General features: G+C 41.2%; 1 protein-coding gene across 3 annotated transcripts in view; it reads right to left on the bottom strand.

The window, feature by feature from the left end:
- LOC137373686 (TOG array regulator of axonemal microtubules protein 1) overlaps positions 1–23655 on the bottom strand; it is a 167627-nt gene that overhangs the window by 29069 nt on the left and 114903 nt on the right. For all 3 annotated transcript variants that reach the window (XM_068038853.1, XM_068038854.1, XM_068038855.1), the window contains exons 16-20: positions 20414–20572; positions 18932–19058; positions 18644–18759; positions 17311–17512; positions 5527–5746 (exon numbers count right to left, since the gene is read on the bottom strand). In XM_068038853.1, coding sequence (XP_067894954.1) covers positions 5527–5746; positions 17311–17512; positions 18644–18759; positions 18932–19058; positions 20414–20572 — 824 coding nt within the window. The remainder of the gene's footprint in view (positions 1–5526; positions 5747–17310; positions 17513–18643; positions 18760–18931; positions 19059–20413; positions 20573–23655) is intronic.

Genomic DNA, 23655 nt, shown 5'->3' with positions numbered 1-23655 from the left:
TCATATTTTGATTTTTTGGATTATTTTTTTGATTTAGAGTTACAGCACTGAAACAGGCCCTTCGGCCCACCGAGTCTGTGCCGACTATTAACCACCCATTTATACTAATCCTACATTCCTACCACATCTTCACCTGTCCCTATATTCCCCTACCACCTACCTATACTGGGGGCAATTTATAATGGCCAATTTACCTATCAACCTGCAAGTCATTTGGCTGTGGGAGGAAACCGGAGCACCCGGAGGAAACCCACGCAGACACAGTGAGAACTTGCAAACTCCACACAGGCAGTACCCAGAATTGAACCCGGGTCGCTGGAGCTGTGAGGCTGCGGTGCTAACCACTGCGCCAAGAAAAATGATTTATTGTTTTAACAAAGAGGTAATGAGCCACATTACAGACAGACAATATTTGAATAGAATGGCTAATACTATTTATGCATCGCATATTATTTTTGGTTACAAATGGGTGCATTATTTACACTTGCAGCCACATATCCATGTCGTCACCAAGACTGCCTAGTTCCACCTCTAACATCGCCCAGAGAGTAGTAGTAATTCCATGTAAAGTAGCTGGAATAAGCCACTTCACCAGTACTGATGCAGTCTAGTGAGATACCTTTACTGTTGAGTAAGCCTTCAACGAAAAAGGCACAAATGAAATTGGATATGGAGCATGATAAGACAATTGTTTTTGGAAAGTCAGTGAATTTGCAGTTTACCCAGTCAGGGCACTATTGTGTACCCTTAACAAAACCTGATGTTTCTAGTCCATGTCAGAGAAGTATTAATGGTATTAAGTGTTAAGAATCAGAGTTATAAAGCAAACTCTTAAAATTGGCTTACACTTGTCAGAGATTAAAAACCCTGCTAAAAGATACAGGTGTGATTGATGAAGAGTATATGACGATAATAGGGTTTAGTGAAAAGTGTGAAATCTGTAAAAAGTATCAGAGGACACCATCAAGTCCTATTGTCAGTCTTCCATTGGCATGTGGCTTTAACGAGGTAGTTGCCATGATTTAAATGCGTGGGGCAAAGACAAGAATATTGTCATTCTACATTTTATGGACCTAGCAACTAGATTTAGTCTTCCTACAATAATAAATAGCAAGGACAAATGGGTGATTATAGACAAAAGTATGGAGAAATGGATAGGGACTGGAATTGGGACACCAGCTAAGTTTCTGACTGATAATGGAGGGGAATTTTCCAATGACAAGTTCAGAGACATGTATGAAAACAAACATTATAAGTTATGAATCCTGCAGCTGAAAGTCCTTTCAGCAGTGGGCTCTGTGAAAGGAATCATGCAGTGGTTGATGAAATGCTGCATAAAATCTTAGCTGACCAGTTAAACTGCAAGTTGACAACTGCTTGGGAATGGGCAGCTCATACGAAGAATTCGCTTCAGATGGTATAGGCCCTATCAACTGGTCTATGGGCAGAAACCCAAATTGCCTTCTGTAGTGTGACAGTCCTTCTGCTCTAGAAGGTACGACAATTAGAATGCTTTACATACAGGGAGACGGGCTTTCATCAAGGCTGAGGTCTCAGAGAAAATTCAGAGTTCTGAGGCATAAGGCCGTCTGAGGCGGAATTTAATTCAGGAGATTTGGTGTATTATAAAAGAGAGGGTCATATGGAATGGAAGGGCCCTGGTAAGGTAATTGGTCATGATGGTAAGACAGTAGTTATCAAGCATGGAAATCAAACGGTTAAGGTTCATTCCTTGCGATTGATTGCGGTGATTACAAAATCTCAATCTGAGCAGTTGATCGAGGGAAACGATACACCTCAAATATTCATGCGTTTTGGGATGAAGGTCCTGAGGAACAGAACGAGGTAAATCAAGGGTTGGATAGTAATTTGAGGGATCATGACGCTCAAGAAAGAGCTACTGCATCCAAAGGACAATTGCCCTGAGTAGGTACTTGGATCTAACAGATGGAGGGAAGCAACAATTGTGGGATGTGCAGGAAAATCTACAGGCAAGTTTAAATATTAAATATTCAAGATGATGGCCAAGAAGCAAGGTCCATGGACTGGCAGAAAGGGATGAAAGAGTGGAGGGTAAGAAAGCACAGTGCAAGTTCTAATAGTGGGTCTGGAAGTGACTCTTGCATAAGGAAGCAATTACGTAGTGGAGAAAAAGCCTCCGATAATGTGCGAGGGAGATCTTCTAGCAGCAGTCCCAAAAGACATCAAATGCTAATAAAGGCCATAGTTTGAACAGATTCCACAATGAAACAAAGGCTAGAGAGCAGTCTCTGAATAGAACTAGAAGCAGAAGTCCTCATAACTGTGAAGCTTTATTGGCTGCCAATAAACTTGAGGATAATAAGAGAAGCAAAACATAAGGAATTGGAGTTGGAGAGAGTTTGGAGTTTATTCTGAGGTACCAGATAAGGGACAGCCAGTCTTGTCACATAGATGGATTTGTACTGAAAAAGTCCTTCCCGATGGAAGTTTTAAGGCTAAAACAAGGCTAATTGCGAGGGGTCTTGGAGCGATTGGGTGATACCAATGTTAGAGTAGACTCTCCTACAGCTGGAAAAGTAACCTTGAAAATCTTTTTAGCTCTGTTGGCCACATATTCATGGAAGTGTCGATTCATTGACATAAAAGCCACATTTCTGCAAGGGGATACTTTTCAGAGAGAAGTGTTTCTGAAACCACCCAAAGAGGCAGCAAGTGTAGAAGGAAAACTATGGAAACTGAATAAATGCATCTATGGCCTTAATAATGCTTCCAGGGTGTGGTATTTCTCAGTGCAATCTGTTCCGTTGAAAATTGGTTGTGCTCAACTAAAAACAGATCCTGCAATGTTTTATTGGTATCATAAAGGGAAACTTTCAGGCATTTTCATGATGCACTTTGACAATTTCTTATGGCTTGGTACTGTGGATTTTGAGAAATGTTATTAGGGCAGAATTTAAGATTGGGAGTCAGGCTTGTGGCCTTTAGTATATTGGTTTAGATATTAAGCAGACTAAGTCTGGAATAACTTTAAATCAACAAACCTATTTAGAGTGTGTTACTTCCATAACAGTTAATTGTGTTAGGTCAAAGATATATCCTGTCTCTAGATGCAGAAATCAACAAGCGCATGGGTAAGGCTTCCACTGCTATGTCCAGACTGGCCAAGAGAGTGTGGGAAAATGGCGCACTGACACGGAACACAAAAGTCCGAGTGTATCAGGCCTGTGTCCTCAGTACCTTGCTCTACGGCAGCGAGGCCTGGACAACGTATGCCAGCCAAGAGCGACGTCTCAATTCATTCCATCTTCGCTGCCTTCGGAGAATACTTGGCATCAGGTGGCAGGACTATATCTCCAACACAGAAGTCCTTGAAGCGGCCAACACCCCCAGCTTATACACACTACTGAGTCAGCGGCGCTTGAGATGGCTTGGCCATGTGAGCCGCATGGAAGATGGCAGGATCCCCAAAGACACATTGTACAGCGAGCTCGCCACTGGTATCAGACCCACCGGCCGTCCATGTCTCCGTTATAAAGACGTCTGCAAACGTGACATGAAATCGTGTGACATTGATCACAAGTCGTGGGAGTCAGTTGCCAGCATTCGCCAGAGCTGGCGGGCAGCCATAAAGACAGGGCGAAATTGTGGCGAGTCGAAGAGACTTAGTAGTTGGCAGGAAAAAAGACAGAGGCGCAAGGGGAGAGCCAACTGTGCAACAGCCCCAACAAACAAATTTCTCTGCAGCACCTGTGGAAGAGCCTGTCACTCCAGAATTGGCCTTTATAGCCACTCCAGGCGCTGCTTCACAAACCACTGACCACCTCCAGGCGCGTATCCATTGTCTCTCGAGATAAGGAGGCCCAAAAGAAAAAGAAAAGATATCTAAAGCAGAGACTGAGCATTTGCGAAACTTGATTGGTTAATTAAACTGGTTGTGCATGATGCTAGTTTTGATATGCTGGAGTTAAGCATGATGATAAAACATCTGAAAGTTGAGAATGTTTCTTTGTTTGTTAAGGGAAAATAAAACATGAATAAAACCAAATCTGGAGAAATGTGTACTGAAGTTCCTATCCTGAGGTGACCCAAAGAACATGAAGCTAATAATTTTAAGTGACGCTTCACATGCTAATCTTGATGATGGGTATTGGAGTGCAGCTGGTTTCATAATATTTCTGATGGGTGAAAATGGGAAATGTCGTCCTTTAGCTTGGGAGGTTAAGAAAATAAAATGGGTCGCTAAATGCACTTTAGCTGCGGAAACATTGGATCTTGTGGAGGCAGTGGATATGGGGTTCTATTTGTCAAATATTTTGAGTGAAATTCTGAACAAGTGACATACTGAAGATAAGATACCCATTGGATGTTATGTGGATAATCGTTCTTTGTAGGGAAATGTACACTACAAAAAGTGAGAGTAAGAAAAGACTACTTATTGAAACAAATGCTGGAGAGAAAGGAAATTTCCAAACTTAAATGGGTCATTGCATATCATCAGCTACTCGATTGTTTCATACAGAGTCATAGAGTTATACAGCACAGAAACAGGCCCTTCGGCCCATCGGGTCTGTGCCAGCCATCAAGGACCTATCTATTCTCATCCCATTTTCCAGCACTTGGCCCGTAGCCTTGTATGCTATGGCGTTTCAAGTGCACACCTAAATACTTCTTAAATGTTGTGAGGGTTCTTGCCTCTACCACCTCTTCAGGTAGAGTGTTCCAGATTCCAACCACCCTCTGGGTGAATTTTTTTTTCCTCAAATCCCCTCTAAGCCTCCTGCTTATTACCTTAAATCTATGCCCCCAGTTATTGATCCCTCCACTAAAAGAAAAAGTTTCTTCCTATCTATCCTATCAATGCCCCTCATAATTTTGTATACCTTAGTCAGGTCCAAAAAGAAATGCTAGTACAAAGTAACTGTTGGAGGCACTAGAGGAGGGGCGTTTCACAATGTTACACTTTGTACCCAATGTGGAATTTATTTTGAAATATTGTTTGAGCAGATTAATACATGTTGTATTATAAAAGGAAGAAGTGAATCTAATTGTGTATCAATGGTTTGATTATATGCAGGTGGAGGGTGTTAATTGGGGTCTTACTTGAGCACTTATAAGCAGATACTTACTGAGACTGGTGAAGGATTTGAGTGAGGAGCACATGGGAACCCTAGCTGATTTTTCCCTCACTAATGCACTAAAGTGAATGTATTAACCCTGTCACTACAGCTAACCCTAAGCTTCGGTTTTTATAGGGCACAAAGTCTGATGAAGAAATTCAGGTGGCTGATGGTTGCATGTACCAATTCGCCTCTTCCATTTTTAACAATATATTAAAAAATGAATGTACTCCACCTATAACGATATTAGGTATACAATATGTACCTTTCTACAAAATGTTATTTTCAAACAAATATCTTTCTGTTGTTTTAAGACCACCATCACTGTGCATACACATGTACACATATACTTAAACAGATAATATAAACAAGCAAGGTTTTGATTACTGGACAAAATATCTTAATTATTTCCGTCACTTCTACTTACCTATATTTTGAATGAGGGTATGAATAACATTGACGGCAGCATTATAAATCCCAAGATTCTTGGAATTCAGATTGTTGTCTACAATGGCAGGAACAAGAATGTTCAAAACTTGAGCCAGATTATCCTTCAGTAATGGAATTAATTTTTGCATGGTTTCTAATGCCATCTGATTCACCTTGCTGTTGAAGTCATGCAATCGAGGTTTGAAAGCATCAAAGATCTAGAAGGGAAAGTTATATACATATCTTAATATGGTAATTTTTAGTTATATTTCAGTAAAGCATATCATTGCTAGTGAATGGATATTTTCCTTTTCTCGTTTCACGTTAAGCATGCCACAGGTCAGGTATAGCTTGGATTTGATACAGTATAATCTGCCTCGACATAACTAAAAAGTGGCTACACAAAGAACAGGACAGGCAACTGAATATTGCAGGTTATGATAATCAGAAAAGATAGGGGTAAAAAGAGGAGGGGTAGCTGTGCTGCTTAGAGATAAAAGTGTCAGCTAAAAAAACATAACAGAAGGAACAGAAATAGAATTCATTTGGGTTGAAATTAAAGACAAGGGATCGAACACACTAAAAGGGGTACTATACAGAGGATCTTATAGTAGGAAGAAATATGAAAAGTGAGTAAAGGGCATAGAATAATCACGGGAGATTTTAACTACCCCAATAAACTGCCAAGAGCTAATGAAAGGGATACAGGGAATTAAGTATTTACAATGCATGCAGGATGCCTTTCTTACCCAGTATGTAAATAAAATTCCAGGAGAGGGATCACTGTTGGATCTAGTAATGGGAAATGGACCAGAACAGATAAGAGAAACAAAGGGGAACATCTCGGAAATGGCAATCGCAGCATAAGTTTTAAGATAAAGATTAAGTAAACCCAAAGTAATAAATTGGGAAAAAAATGATTTTAAGGTGATGAGAAATATATCCCACTGAAAAGCAAAAACAAACTAGCCAGTAATGACACAACATGGATGAATTAGAGATAAGGACAAAATTAAAACCAAAGAAAAAGGCTCACACTAAGTACAGAGATAACAAAAGAGGATGACAAAAGTAGTCAAGGAAACAATTGAAGGGTTAAAAAAACTACAAAATTAAATAAATAAATAAAAAGACAGTAAAGTATTTTGCCGAACCAAATAAAAGAAAATCAGTCAGGGATAGTGTCTCCTAAAGGATATACATGATAAATTCATCGGTAATGACTGTAAAATGGCTGAAACATTAAATAATTACTATGCCTCAGTACTTACCAGGAGACTAATATGGTGGGCATGACATAAGAAGAAATGAAAAAAGATAGAAAACATTTAAGATAGAAAGGGGCAAGATTATTGGCTCAGGGACGGAAAGCAAAGGGTGGCGAGCAGACGAATGCTAAAACAGACAGATGTGGTTTGCAACGGTGTTTCCCAAGGGTCAGTTTTGCATCCATTACTCTTCTCAATTTTTACAAACAACAGACTTGGGTGCATAGAGAGCATTATAAAGTTTTCAGATGATATGAAATTTGGCAAAATAGTAGATAACATTGAAGACAGTCATCTGCTTCAGGAGGAGAGACAGGACAGTAAAACGAGCAGAAGCATGGCAGATAGAGTTCAATGCAGAGAAGTGTGAAGTGATGCACTTTGAGAAGACTAATTTGGAAAGAAAGGAAACTAAGCGACAGGGTGGAGCCAGGGGGCAGCTGGAGGAAAAAAAGTCAGTGACATCACAGCAGAAGGAGCAGCAGCGAGGGTAGTTTATAGGTAAATAAATTAATCTACATTTAACTTAAACCACTTCAAGTAGTTATTTTTAAAAAATATTTTAAGCTAAGTTGATTAAATACATAAACTTTAAGTAAATAAAACAAGGCTAGTTAGAGATGGCAGTGCAGGAGGTGTGGTGCAACTGCAGCATGTGGGAGTTCGTGGAGAGCATCGCGAACCCGGACAATCAACATGTAGTAAGTTTCTACATCTTGAGGAATGTCAGCTCTGCGTTGTGGAGCTGGAGTCCGAGATGCAGAAATTGCAGGGCATCAGGAAGGAAAGTTACTTGTACACTTTGGTCCAAAAGGCAGTCACACCTCTTAGATTAGGCAGTGATACAGATTTGCTTAGTGGTCAGCGAAAGAAGGGTGTGACTGCAAGTCAGGCAGGTAATGGGACCCTGGGTACACTGCTGGAGGAGCTACAGCCTTTGTCCTTATCCAACAAGTACAAACGAGGTCTTTGCTGCCTGTGTGGATGAGGACAAAGTCTGCAGAGTGGATGAACAAACTTACCATGGCAGCATGGTACAGCAGGCCATTCAAGTGGAGGGAAAAGGAATGTGACAGTGGTAGGTGACAGTATAATCAGGGGAACAAATACCATTCTCTGCAGCTGTGACTGGGAGTTCCAAAGGTAGCGTTTTCTGTCATGTTAAGGGCATTACCTTGTGCAATTTGGAATGGGGACAAACAGATTCTAAGGTTAAATGCGTGGATGAAAGTGCGTTGTGGGAGGGAGTTGTAGGAGGAAATGATTTCAATTATTGGGGCACTGACACGACTACTGTAACTGATTTGTGGGTATAGGCTCCACTTGTCCTGGCAAATCAAATAACTAAATAAGGTTTTAAGTTAATAAATGGGTTGGGGGTGGTGAGAGGATTCAGGAAAGGGTAAATTCAAAAGCTGTAAGAGAAATGTCAAGGCTGTAGAGAATAGCAATTTAGGCAAAAAAAGCAGAGTGGGTCAGGAAGGGACAGAGTTTTAAGATAATAGGGAATTAGTGACTAAGGTGACATCGGGGGAAAAATAGAAAAAAGTTAAAGCTAAAGGCACTATATCTGAACACACAAAGCATTCACAGCAAAATAGATGAATAATAGCACAGATAGAAATAAATCAGTTTTATCTAATAGCCATTACAGAGACATGCTAGCAGAGTGACCAAGGTTGAGAACTAAATATTTCCGGATATTTGACTTTTAGAAGAGATCAGCAAAATTGAAAGGGGGAGGGGCTTGATAATAAAGAATGAGATAAAGATAGTAGAGAGAAAGGATCTTTACTTGGAAAATCGGTTCCACATCTTGGTTTAGTTGGAGCCAAGACGCTGGTGGAAGTAGCTTATAGGTCCCCGAATACTAGCTGTGTCAGGCAAAGAATAAATCATGAAATTAGAGGTGCATGTAACAAGGGTAATACAGCAATCATGGGAGATTTTATTCTTCATACGGACTGGGCAAACCAAATTTGCTTTAAGTGTGGAGGACAAGTTTGTGGAATGCATTCAGGATACTTTTCTAGATCTAGGGAACAGGAGGGAAGGAAGTGGAGTAGCAGGGCTATAGTGATAGGGGATTCAATCATAAGGGGAACAGAGAGGCGTTTCTGCAGCTGCAAAAGAGACTCCAGGTTGGTATGTTGTCTCCTTGGTACTAGGGTTAAGGGTGTCTCCGAGCAGCTGCAGAGCATTCTGAGGGGGGAGGGCCAGCAGCCAGTTGTCGTGGTACATAATCGGTACCAACGACACAGGTGAAAAAAAGAGATGAGGTCCTACAAGCTGACTTTAGGGAGTTAGGATGTAAATTAAAAAGTAGGACCTCAAAGGTAGTAATCTCAGGATTATTACTAGTGCCTCGTGCTAGCGAGAGGAGAAATAGCAGGATATATCAGATGAATACGTGGCTGGAGAAATGGTGTAAGGGGGAGGGATTCAGATTCCTGGGATATTGGGACCAGTACAAGCTGGACAGGTTGCATCTGGGCGGGACCAGGACCAATTTCCTTGGTGGGGTGGGGATGTTTGCTAGTGCTGTCCGGCAGGGTTTAAACTAGAATGGCAAGGGGATGGGAATCTGAGCAGGGAGACAGAGGAGGGGGGAAACAAGGATAGTAATGAAAGACAAAAAGGTAAGAAGCAGAAGTGGGAGGCAGAGAAAACAAGGGCAAGAAGCAAATGGGGCCATAGTGCAAAATAAAGCTAAGATGACTAACAATGTTAAAAAGACAAGTCTAAAGGTATTGTGTCTTAATGCACAGAGTATTCACAATAAGGTAGATGAATTAACAGCGCAAATAGATATTTAACAGTTATGATATAGGTGTGATTACGGAGACAATGCTGCAGGGTGACCAAGGATGGGAACCGAACATCCAGGGGTATTCAATATTTAGGAAGGACAGGCAAAAAGGGAAAGGAGGTGGTGTAGCGTCGTTAGTAAAGGAGGAAATCAACGCAATAGTGAGGAATGATATTGGCTCGCAAAAACATGATGTGGCATCTGTATGGGTGGAGCTAAGAAACACAAAGAGGCAGAAAATGTTGGTGGGGGCTGTCTAGAGGCCTCCAAACAGTAGTGGAGATGTAAGGAATGGCATTAAACAGGAAATTAGAGATGCATGCAATAAAGGTACAACTGCAATCATGGGTGAATTTAATCTACATATAGATTGGTCAGACCAAATTAGCAATAATACTGTGAAGGATTTCCTGGAGTGTTTAAGTGATGATTTTTTTTTTTTTTAGACCAATACGTTGAGGAACCAACTAGAGAACAGGCTATCCTAGACTGGGTATTGCACAATGAGAAAGGATTAATTAACAATCTTGTTGTGCGGGGTCCCTTGGGGAGAAGCAACCATAACATGATAGAATTCTTCATTAAGATGAAGAGTGAAGTAGTTGAATCCGAAACTAGGGTCCTGAATACAAATACATGAATAGGATGGGAATAGAGGGATATGGTCCCTGGAAGTGCAGAAGGTTTTAGTTTAGCTCGGCATCAAGATCGACGCAGGCTTGGAGGGCCGAATGGCCTGTTCCTGTGCTGTACTGTTCTTTGTTCTTTGAATCTAAATAGAGGAAACTATGAAGGTATGAGGCACGAGTTGGCTATGGTAGTTTGGGGAACTTTACTAAAAGGGTTGATAGTGGATAGGCAAAGGATACTATTTAAAGGACATTCCTGTCTGGCACAAAAATAAAACCGTAAACGTGGCTCAACGGTGGCTTACAAAAGAAATTAGGGAATAGTATTAGATCCAAAGAGGAGGCATATAAAATTACCAGAAAAAGCAGCAAGTCTGAGGATTGGGAGTAGTTTAGAATTCAGCAAAGGAGGACAAAGAGGTTGATTAAGCAGGGGAAAATAGAGTATGAGAGTAAACTTGCGAGGAACGTAAAAACGGAGTGTAAAAGCTGAGTGTAAATATGTGAAGAGAAAAAGATTAGTGAAGACAAATGTAGGTCCCTTACAGTCAGAAACAGGGGAAATTATAATGAGGAACAAAGAAATGGCAGAACAATTAAACACATACTTTGGTTCTGGCTTCACAAAGGAGGACACAAATAACCTCCCAGAAATGTTAGGGAACCAATGGTCTAATGAGAGGGAGGAACTGAAGGAAATCAGTATTAGTAAAAAAAAGTGCTAGGGAAATTAATGGGGGTTAAAGGTTGACAAATCCGCAGGGCCTGATAATCTACATCCCAGAGTATTAAATGAAGTGGCCCTGGAAATAATGGATGCATTGGTGGTCATCTTCCAAAATTCTATAGACTCAGGAGCAGTTCTTACAGATTGGAGGGTGGCAAATGTAACCCCACTATTTAAAAAAAGGAGGGAAAGAAAAAACAGGGAATTACAGACCAGTTAGCCTTTCATTAGTAGGGAAAATGCTAGAGTCTATTATAAAGGACGTAATAGCAGAACATCTGGAAAGCACAAATGGGATTAGACAAAGTCAGCATAGGTTTACAAAAGGGAAATCATGCTCAACAAATCTACAGGAGTTTTTTGAGGATGTAACTAGTAGAATAGATAAGGGAGAACCAGTGGATGTGGTGTATTTGGATTTTCAGAAAGCTTTCGATACGGGCCCACATAAGAGGTTAGTGTGCAAAATTAAAGCACATGGGATTGGGGGTAATATACTGACATGGATTGAGAATTGGCTGACAGACAGGAAACAGAGTAGGAATAAAAGGGTCTTTTTCCAGGTGGCAGACAGTGACTAGTGGGGTACCGCAGCGATCAGTACTCGGGCCACAGCTATTTACAATATATATTAATGACTTGGGTGAGGGAACTAAATGTGACATTTCCAAGTTTGAATACAACACAAAGCTTGGTGGGGGGTGGGGGGGGGGGAGAATGTGAGCTGTGAGGAGGATGCAAAGAGGCTCCAATATGATTTGGACAAGTTGGGTGAGTGGGCAGATGCATGGCAGATGCAGTATAACGTGGATAAATGTGAGGTTATCCACTTTGGTTGTAAAAACAGACAGGCAGATTATCTGAATGGTGATAGATTGGGAAAGGGGGAGGTGCAACAAGACCTGGCAGAGACATTAAGTAATTACTTTGTTTCTGTCTCCATGGTAGAAGAGACCAAAACATTCTGGAAATAGTGGAGAGCCAAGGGTCTAGTGTGAATGAGGAACTTACAGAAGTTAGTAAAAGCAAAATATTGCAGACGCTGAAAATCTGAGACAAAAACAAAAAGCACAGGAAATACTCAGTAGGTCTGGCTGCACCTGTGGAGATTTACTAAAACACTTCCAGGGATGAGGGATTACAGTTACATGGATAGAGAAGTTGGGTTCTTCTCCTTGGAGCAGAAAAGGCTAAGGGGAGATTTGACAGGTGTTTAAAATCACCAACAGTTTAGATAGAGTAAATAATGGGAAACCGTTTCAAATGACTGAAGGGTCGATACTGAGAGGACATAGATTTAAGGTGATTGGCAAAAGAACCAAAGGCAATATGAGGAAAAACTCTTTTACAAAATGAGGGGTTAGGATTTGGAATGCACTGACTGATTCAATTGTAGTAATACAGGGTAAGATAAGGCAAAAAAAGGGAAGCTTATGCCAGACACCGAAAGCTTAATACTGCTGAAAGCCTAGAAGAGTACGGAAAGTGTAAGGGTGAAATTAAAAGGGAAATTAGGAAAGCAAAGAGACAGCATGAAAAAAATACAGATAAGTAAAATCAAGGAAAAGAAAATGTTTTATAAGTACATAAAGAGCAAGACGATAACTAAGCAAAGAGTAGGGCCTATTAGGGAACAAAAAGGTAACCTAGATATGCAGGCAGAGGATGTGAATAAGGTTCTTAATGAATACTTTGCAGCTGTCTTCACAAAAGAGGGGGTGCCAATGATGACATTGTGGTTAAGGAGGAAAAGTGAAATATTTGATGGGATAAACATTGTGAGCGAGGAAGTATTAAAGGGATTGACAGCATTGAAAGTAGATAAATTGCCAGGTCCGGATGAAATATATCCCAGGTTGTTAAAAGAAGCAAGGGAGGAAATTGCAGGGGTGCTGTCCATCATATTTCAATCCTCCCTGGCTACAGGAGTGATGCCAGAGGATTGGAGGACTGCCAATCTTGTACCATTGTTTAAAAAGGGAGGCAAGGGAAGGAAGAAATTGCTGGGGCCTTGACAGAAATCTTTGAATTCTCATTGGCTACAGGTGAGGTCCCAGAGGACTGGAGAATAGCCAAAGTTGTGCCTTTGTTTAAGAAGGGTAGCAAGGATAATCCAGGAAGTTATAGGCCGGTGAGCCTTACATCAGTGGTAGGGAAATTATTAGAGAGTATTCTTCGGGACAGGATTTACTCCCATTTGGAAACAAACAAACTTATTAGTGAGAGGCAGCATGGTTTTGTGAAGGGGAGGTCGTGTCTCACTAATTTGATTGAGTTTTTTGAGGAAGTGACAAAGATGATTGATGAAGGAAGGGCAGTGGATGTTATCTATATGGACTTCAGTAAAGCCTTTGACAAGGTCCCTCATGGCAGACTGGTACAAAAGGTGAAGTCACACGGGATCAGAGGTGAACTGGCAAGATGGATACAGAACTGGCTCGGTCATAGAAGACAGAGGGTAGCAGTGGAAGGGTGCTTTTCTGAATGGAGGGATGTTACTAGTGGTGTTCCGCAGGGATCAGTGCTGGGACCTCCTTTGCTCTTTGTAGTATATATAAATGATTTGGAGGAAAATGTAGCTGGTCTGATTAGTAAGTTTGCGGACGACACAAAGGTTGGTGGAGTTGCGGACAGTGATGAGAATTGTCAGAGATTACAGCAGGATATAGATCGGTTGGAGACTTGGGCGGAGAAATGGCATATGGAGTTTAATCCGGACAAATGTGAGGTAATGCATTTTGGAAGATCTAATGCAGGTGTGAAGTATACAGTAAATGGCAGAACCCTTAGGAGTATTGACAGGCAGAGAGATTTGGGCGTACAGGTCCACAGGTCACTGAAAGTGGCAACACAGGTGGATAAGGTAGTCAAGAAGGCATACGGCATGCTTGCCTTCATCGGTCGGGGCAGAGAGTATAAAAATTGGCAAGTCATGCTGCTGCTGTCCAGAACTTTAGTTAGGCCACACTTAGAATATTGCGTGCAATTCTGGTCGCCACACTACCAGAAGGACGTGGCGGCTTTGGAGAGGGTACAGAAGAGGTTTACCAGGATGTTGCCTGGTCTGGAGGGCATTAGCTATGAGGAGAGGTTGGATAAACTCGGATTGTTTTCACTGGAACGACGGAGGTGGAGGGGTGACATAATAGAGGTTTACAAAGTTATGAGCGGCATGGACAGAGTGGATAGTCAGAAGCTTTTTCCCAGGGTGCAAGAGTCAGTTACTAGGGGACACAGGTTTAAGGTGAGAGAGGCAAAGTTTAGAGGGGATGTGCGAGGCAAGTTCTTTACACAGAGGGTGGTGAGTGCCTGGAACTTGCTGCCGGGGGAGGTGGCGGAAGCAGGTATGATAATGACGTTTAAGAGGCATCTTGACAAATACATGAATAGGATGGGAATACAGGGATACGGTCCCCGGAAGTGCAGAAGGTTTTAGTTTAGGCAGGCATCAAGATCGGCGCAGGCTTGGAGGGCCGAATGGCCTGTTCCTGTGCTGTACTGTTTTTTGAATAATGAGTAATTATAGGCCAGTTAGCTTAACTTCCGTTATGGGCAAATTACTGGAATCAATTTTGAGGGACAGTATAAATCTTCATTTAGAAAGGTATAGATTAATCAAAGAACATGGATTTGTCTGACTAACCTGATTCAAGTTTTTGAGGAGGTGGTGAGCAGGGTTGATGAGGGCAGTGTGGTGAATGTGGTCTACATGGATTTCAGCAAAGCTTTTGACAAAGTCCCACATAGCAGGCTGGTCAACAAAGTAAAAGCACTTGGGATCCAAGGGAAGAGTGGCAAGTTTGATCCAAAATTGGCTTAGTGGCACAGGAAGCAAAGGGTAATAGCTAACAGGTGATTTTGGGACTGGTAGGCTGTAAGCAGTGGGGTTTTGCAGGGTTCAGTACACGGTGCCTTGCTTTTGTAGTTTATATTCATGATTTAGATTCAAATGTAGGAGGCATGATTAAAAGTTTGCAGATGATACAAAAATTGGTTTTGTGGCTGACAGTGAAGAGGAAAGCTTTAGACTGCAGTTGAGCAGAAAACTGGAAAATGGAGTTCAGTCTGGAGAAGCATTTTGGGAGGTGCATCAAGGCAAAGGAATACACAATAAACAGGAGGATACGGAGTAGCATGGAGGAACCTTATATTGCATGTCCACAGATCACTGATGGTAGCTGAACAGGTTGATAGTGGTTAAGATGGTATATGGCATGCTTTTCTTCATTAGCTGAGGAATAAAATATAAGAGCTGGGAGGTTATGCTAGAATTGTATACAACACTAGTTAGCCCACAGCTTCAGTACTGTATACTGCAAACAGTTCTGGTGACCACATTACAGGAAAGATGTGATTGCACTGGAGGGTATGCAGAGGAGATTTATGGGGATGTTGCCAGGACTGGAAAATTTTAACTAGGAGGAAAGATTGGATAGACTGGCGTTGTTTTCCTTGGAACAGAGAAGGATGAAAGGTGACTTAATTGCAGTGTATAAAATTATGAGGGGCTTAAGATAAATAGGGATGACCTATTTACCTTAGCAGAGGGGTCAAAAACTAGGGGGCATAGATTTGAACTAACTGGTAGAAGGATTAGAGAGATGAGGAAACATTTTTTCCACCCAGAGGCTGGTAGGGGCCTGAAAGGATAGTAAAGGCAGAAACTCTTGCCGCATTTTAAAAGGACTTGGATGTCTGCTTGAAGAGCTGTAATCTGCAGGACTACGGACCAAGTGCACGAATGTTGGATTTGGCAGGGAAGCTCTTTGTCAACCGGCATGGACACCATAGGACGAGTGGCCTTCTTCTGTGTTGTAAATTTTCAATGATTTCTATGAGTAGGCTTCAAAATAGAATTGCATAAATACTTGAAGGGGAAGAAATATTGCAGGTTATGGGGAAAGAGTGGAGGAGTGGGACTCACTGGATTGCTCTTTGGAAGGGCCAGCACAAACTTGATGGGCCAAATAGCCTCCCTCTGCTGTAATATTCTGTGATTCTGTGATTTTATAAAAAGGACTCGAGGATTCAAAAAGATTTATAAGGATACTAGAAATGAGAGATTATACCCAGCAGGAAAGGATGAACTTGAAGGCAGAGGGGTGACTGAATAGAGGTCTTTACGGTTATTAAAGGTTTTGATAGAGTGGACAGAGAAAGTATTTTCACTTAAGTATTGCTGAAAATACTCAAGTTCTGTACTACCAAATGACTATTTTCACTTATGGGGATGAGCAAATTTAGAGGCAATTAATATGATAGATACCAAGAAATCAAATAGGGAGTTCCGAAGTAACCTCTTTACCCAGAGAGTGGTGAGAATGTAGATCGCGCTACCACATGGAGTGGTTGAGGTAAATTGTATAGATGCATTTAAGAGGCTAGATAAACATTAAGCATTATGAGGAATAGAGGGACAAGGAAGGATGGGAGGAAGCTCAATTGGAGCACAAGCACTGGAGGCAGTGGCGTATTGGTAGTGTCACTGGACTAGTAATCTAGACCCCCAGGCTAATGCTCTGGGGACATGGGTCTGAATCCCACTATGGCAAATGGTGAAATGTGAATTCATTTAATAAAAATCTGGAATTAAAAGGAAGCATTGTCTATTGTTGTTGTAAAAACCCATCTGGTTCATCTTTATGGACGTAAATCTGCCATCCTCACCTGGTCTGGCCTACATCGCCTATAGCAATGTGGTTGACTGTTGAATTGAGTGGCTTGCTAGGTCAATTTAAGGGCAATTAAGGATGGGCAACAAATGTTGGCCTAGCCAACGACGCCCACATCCCATGAACGAATTTTTAAAAAAAATGGACTGGCTAGTACTGTATATTCTGTGTGGTTCTGTGAAAAAAAAAAGAGATTGGCCAGACATTTCAGGCAAAACCCTTGTAAGTGGCACAAAGATTCTCATTGGCTATGGAATCAGGTCACAGAAGTAAAAGGACAGTGAACTGCTCCACAATGCCAGTCAGTTATTTTGCATGTAACTTTTATTGTTTGACTGGGAAGGACAAAATAAACAAAAAAAAAATAAGGCTCGTCTTGCTAAATCCAGATTCATATACCGAGACTGGTTTGTGTAATTGGAATATAATACACGGCACAAGTTATTTAATTATGTTTTGACATAAAATATGCTCTTATAAAACAATTGATTTTTGGAAAAGAAATGAAGGTCAATTAACAGAATTATGGTCTGAACTATGGTATGATCTCTCCTTTTTGCTACACACCCGCATTACAGAAACTACAATTTCGAAAGCAAGATTGATGATTCAGAAACCATTAAGTTTCAATTATTCATTTGTCACAGTGATGGGTTAAATTGTTGTTCCTAGATTACCTTAACAATGTTAATTATAACAAGGTCTGGATTGTTTCGACAATCTGTTAATAACTGCTCGATTCCTCGGCTACGATCCCGAAAGTCCTTTGCACCCAATAGGCCTGTAATTTCCTTGAGATACTCTGCATTTTCCATCAAATTGCGTGGAGATGGTCTCCATGTATAATCACGTAAATTCACTGCTCCTTCTGCAATATCCCTGTTATGAATTAAAATCCAACCATACAATTTTAATTTCATATTTGAAGAGTTTCCTGTAAATCCAAAATGCAACCTAAGGTATGTTCACATTATAAAAAGGGTCTCAAAAATGATCTGCATTAGGAAAAAGTTACATTTGCCCTTTTTTAAATTGTACATTTTAAAGTGGGTTTGATGCTAAAGACTCGGTTTGATTTTCCTTAGTGGCGCTATCTGCTATACAACTAACATCATTAATTGACAACCCTATATACTGCACTCAACTGCAGTTAGGGAGCACCTTTACTTCAGGCAGCCTTAAAAATGACCAATATGAATAAGTTCCTATTACTTCAATCAGGAGCTATGAAATGAAAATTAAAAATTAGCCCCCCCCCGCACCCCCACAAACAAAAATTCAGATTTAATTTTCAACACTATACTTTTGTGGGAAGTAGTAGCTGTGGAAATGTTTTTGATTTCTTCCTGAGATACACCAGTACTACTGTGTCGCTATGGTTACAATTTCTGTTCCGATCTGCATCATAGTACAGAAGAATAAAGTGTTTTTTTTGCAGCCACTAGATTCTGCAACAATGAAAAATTGCCCAGTATCATACAATACTCAAGTTACAAACATATATAATTTTAATTAAGTATAGGGACTCCCAAAGATAAATCAGTAGGACTTTTTCAGAGGGTGAAAACAAGTGAGAAGACAAAGAAAGAGCAAAGAAACCCCAAAGCAGTAGAAATGCCCAGCTGGGAAGAGTTTCATACTTTCTAGCATTTGACCCTTCATCAACACACATCAACTGAAGATATACAAGACAATTTAGAGAAAAAAATATTTTAAACCAAATGAGTATTGTTACACTTTCTAGTAACGATAACAAATTAATGAATGGAACTTGCAGATAATATATGGAAGCAAGATACCAGATTCAATTCCGCAGAGCCTCCACCCCCCCCACCATTCTGTATATTACAATAGTTGCATTGACATGATGCATTCTACACACTGCATTGATTATAAAATTATATCAAAGTCCACCTACATTAGAAAAACTACAAACTCATCCACTACATTACAAGGCTGTTTTTGCAAAGAATCAGTTACTGATTAACTGTAAAGTAAATTTGATAATACCTTCCTGTTAAACTTTGTACTTCCCTGGAGCTGGATGAAGCTCTCATGCTCCCTCCACTACCAGGATATCGTCTGCCCTTTGCTGATGGGGTATCTAACGGCATTTCTCCAAGGCCCTTACAGAAAAAAAAAAATAAAGTATGTCTAGGTGACAAAAAAGCAAACAACGATTAGTTTAAAGTTATAGCATAACTTTTTTTTTTAAATAGAGTGGCAAAGATATTTTCAAATATCTGGATTAGGAATGACAACTGTCGACTGAGGTCCCTAAATCTAACTGTATTGTACCTTTTGCCGAAGATGAGTAACAGTATCTCGAATATAAGGCAGGTCTCTGGGTGGCAAATGCTTTTCAAGCAATTTGTCAAAATCATGGTGAGACATCATAACAAACAGCATCTTGCGTCCATAGTATCTGCAATACGGGAAGAGGTCACAGCATCATCTACAAAGACTGAGTTATGACATTTCAATATTTTAATTTTAATTACCAAAATAAAGAGTATGTAACCCAGGGATAATGAACTACAGTCAGAATTTCAGTGTGTTAGATACTTTGACAAAACTGAAAGCCAAACAGGGTACACCCTACTAATATTAACAGGTTTCAATCTAATGAAAAATTTAAAATCTATTTGATACTCAATAAAAAAAATTTGATTAGCAGGCAAGCAGTTGAATTTCCTAATCTTGTTAAATAGTTTTACAAGATTGAGAAATCTTCCTTCTGGAGTGCCAGACAATTGTCCTTGTAAGTTGCGCACACAGCCAAATAGAAACCCCAAAGGTACCATAACAGGCCACTCACAAGTTGTTCCCCTTTAAGATATCGTGCATGCATGGATGCGCAAAAAATTTAAAGGTACCGTGCATTCAAACAAAAGCGACAGCACATAATGAAAAATATTTAGACTGGACATTGCGGCCAGGCTATGTTACTAAATAACAGAACATCTACTATTGCTCTTGAATAATACTTACACATCAGAATTCAAGAAGAGGATTAAGAAGTTAGAATTTCTTTCCCATCTATGTGAAAACATTCACCCTCATTAACAGCTAATTTAATTTACTTTGCATTTTTTCTCTGTTCATCCACTTTTGGTCAGCTTGGCTCAGTTACTATTCTCACAGAAGCCCAATTCCAGACTTGGCTAGACTACACTTGGCATACTGTGTACAGTTCTAGTCTCCATGCCACACAAAGGATATTAAAGCATTGGAGAAAGTGCAGAAAAGATCTACAAGGATGTTACCAAAATTCAGAGAATGTAACTAACAGGAACAATTGAGCAGACTAAGAGGAGACCTGTTAGAGGTCAAAATTATAAAGGGATTCAATAGGGTGGATGTGGAGAGACTGTTTCCACTTGTGAACGAATCTAGAACATGGGGCCATAAATTTAAGATCGCTACTATCAAAGCAAATGAAGTATTTAGAAGGAATTTCTTTACAGAGCGGTGAGATTATGGAACTCACTGCCAAATGGAATGGTTGAAGCAGATAGCATTGACACATTTAAGGGGATGTTTGATACAGACTTGAGGGAGAATAAAGGAGGCAGGGTGGAAACAGGTAATTAGCGTGTCTGGATCCCTGTTTGGAGTATAAGCTAAGACATAGACCAGCTAGGTCAAATGGCCAGTTTCTATGCTATACATTCCATATAAAAATTAGTGTCCTGGGAACAACTGAATCAGCCCCAGATCCTTGGTCTAAGTTGAATCACTACATTGTTCAATAAAAATCATTAAAAGACATTTACTTGCCTAGTTTCCTGCGATCCATCCTGTGCAAATTTTACTACCGCGTGTACAATCCGATCAGTTATATCTTTCATCCCAGATAAAAGCCGTCCCGCTCCCATTCGCTCCACTACATTGGCAAGATGCTGCGCTGTACATTTTCTTACCACAGCATTAAGATGGCTGAAGAAAGCAATGAAGATACAATTAAAGATCTATTGAAAAGGAAAATTAATCAGGTTTCTATGGAGTTATGCTATTAAGTTACCCACTGGCAAATCTTATTAACTACAAAATCAACCAGTCACCAAGCAAACAACAAAATAAAAGCAAAATACTGCGGATGCTGGAAATCTGAAACAAAAACAAGAAATGCTGGAATCACTCAGCAGGTCTGGCAGCATCTGTGGAAAGAGAAGCAGAGTTAACGTTTCGGGTCAGTGACCCTTCTTCGGAACTGCTTCTTCGGAACTGAACCCAGTTCCGAAGAAGGGTCACTGACCCGAAACGTTAACTCTGCTTCACTTTCCACAGATGCTGCCAGACCTGCTGAGTGATTCCAGCATTTCTTGTTTTTGTACCAAGCAAACAACCTTTGGGAGATGAGGGTAGGGGAGAAAAATTGGCAGAGAAAAATGACGAGGGCAACAAATATTCTTTCAACTACCATATGACTCTCTCATATGGCCATCTTCAGTTATGTCAACTAGAGACCATCAACTGGACTTCAACAGTACAAAACAAAGGCTTTATTTATTAACTGCATGGGCAAACATAATTTTTTAAAACACTGGCTCACAAAGAGACATATTTGACAGAAGCCATATTTTGGGTTATCAGCTTATGCAGTCACAGATTTAACATCTGAAGCGCAATACAGATATTTGACCAAAGCCCTGTCCCGGATTTGAAATTTTATGTGGCATAGGCTTCAAACCCAAGTTAAACAGACTTTGGTTAAGGTCCTGAACCTGACAACTCAATTTCTTCCTCCTTCCTTAACCCAACATCACAGAAGGAAAAAAAACACTAATTTACAGTCCAACTTTCAGCTTCTACATGTATTAAACTTGCTACCCTTGATTTTTTTCCCTTCCTAAATTCCAGTATTGTTTTGTAAATTCATTCAGGGGATGTGGGCGCACTGGCTAGGACAGCATTTATTGCCCATCCCTAATTGGCCTCGAGAAGGTGATGGTGAGCTGCCTTATTCAACCGCTGCAGTCCTTGGGATGTAGGTACACTAACAGTGCTGTTAGGAAGAGAGTTCCTGGATCTTGACCCAGTGACAGTGATAAAGTTCCAAGTCAGGATGGTGTATGGCTTGGAGGGGTGTTCCCATACATCTGTTGCCCTGTCATTCTAGGTGGTAGAAGTCGCGGGTTTGGAAGGTGCTGTCGAAGCAGCCCGAGTGAGTTGCTGCAATGCACCTAGTCGATGGCACACATTGCTGAAACTGCATCTGTGGTGGATAGAGTGAATGTTGAAGGCGGTGGTAGGAGTGCCAATCAGCGGGCTGCTTTGTCCTGGATGGTGTCGAGCTTCTTGAGTGTTGTTGGAGCTGCACCCATCCAGGCAAGTGGAGAGTATTCCCTCACACTCCTGACTTGTGCCTTGTAGATGGTGGACAGGCATTGGGGAGACAAGAGGTGAGCTACTCGCCACAGAATTCTCAGCCTCTAACCTGCTCTTGGTAGCCACAGCATTTATGTGGCTGTTCCAGTTCAGTTTCTGGTCAATGGTGACCCCAAAATGTTCACAGTGGGGGATTCATCAATGGCAATGCCATTAAACGTCATGGGGAAATGGTTAGATTCTCTCGTTTGAGATGGACATCACCTGGCACTTGTGTGGCACGAATGTTATTTGACACTTACCAGTCCAAGCTTGGATGCTGTCCAGGTCTTGCTGCATACGGACATGGGCTGCTTCAGTATCTGAGGAGTCATGAATGGTGCTGAACATTGTGCAATCAGCGAACATCCCCACTTCGGACCTTACATTGTTTAGTTTAGTTTAGAGATACAGCACTGAAACAGGCCCTTCGGCCCACCGAGTCTGTGCCGCCCAACAACCACCCATTTATACTAATCCTACACTAATTCCATATTCCTACCGCATCCCCAACTGTCCCTATATTTCCCTACCACCTACCTATACTAGGGGCAATTTATAATGGCCAATTTACCTATCAACCTGCAAGTCTTTGGCATGTGGGAGGAAACCCACACAAACACAGGGAGAACTTGCAAACTCCACACAGACAGGACCCAGAATTGAACCCGGGTCGCTGGAGCTGTGAGGCTGCGGTGCTAACCACTGCGCCACTGCCATGGATGAAGCAGCTGAAGATGGTTGGGCCGAGGACACGACCCCGAGGAGCTCCTGTAGTGATGCCCTGGGACTGAGATGATTGACCTCCAACAAACACAACCATCTTCCTTTGTGCTGGGTATGACTCCAACCAGCAGATAGTTTTCCCCCCCGATTCCAGTTTTGTTAGGGTTCCTTGATGCCATGCTCTGTCAAATGCTGCCTTGATGTCAAAGGCAGTCACTCTCACCTCAATTCTGGAGTTCAGCTCTTTTGTCCATGTTTGAACCAAGGCTGTAATGAGGTCAGGAGCTGAACTGCCCTGGCGGAACCCAAACTGAGTGTCAGTGAACAGGTTATTGCTGAGCAAATGCAGCTTGATAGCACCGCTGACCACCCCTTCCATCACTTTGCTGATGATTGGGAGTAGATTGATAGAGCGGTAATTGGCTGGGTTGGATTTGTCCTGTTTTATGGGCATAGGACACAACTGATCAATTTTCCACATTGCTGGGTAGAGGCCAGTGTCGTAGCTGTACTGGAACAGCTTTGGTAGGTGTGTGGCTGGTTCTGGAGTTCTGTGTTTATTGAATGACTATCCACATTAGAGAATTATCACGTTACTGGATGAGTATTCTAGAGGCCTGCACAATAATGCAGAGAACTCAAGTTCAAATCCTACCATGGGAGTTGGAGAATCTGAATACATTAATGGTCACTGTGACTTTGTTGGTCACACCAACGTGGTGATTCTTAACTGCCCTTGAAAGGCTTAGCAAACCATTCAGTTGTATCAAATGTTCAGTGAAGAAATGTCAGCCGCATCAGTGGCACCCAAATTGCAAGAATTATTTTTTTTTTTAAATCACCGATAATGAACATGGTAGGCAGATAGGCACCAGGATGGTAAGAAACAGCTTCCGTAAGTTACCATATTTTTAAAAGGGGAATTT

Source organism: Heterodontus francisci, chromosome 9 (assembly GCF_036365525.1).
Source record: "Heterodontus francisci isolate sHetFra1 chromosome 9, sHetFra1.hap1, whole genome shotgun sequence".
NCBI classification, from domain to species: domain Eukaryota; kingdom Metazoa; phylum Chordata; class Chondrichthyes; order Heterodontiformes; family Heterodontidae; genus Heterodontus; species Heterodontus francisci.
This window is presented reverse-complemented; position numbering and strand designations above follow the sequence as displayed.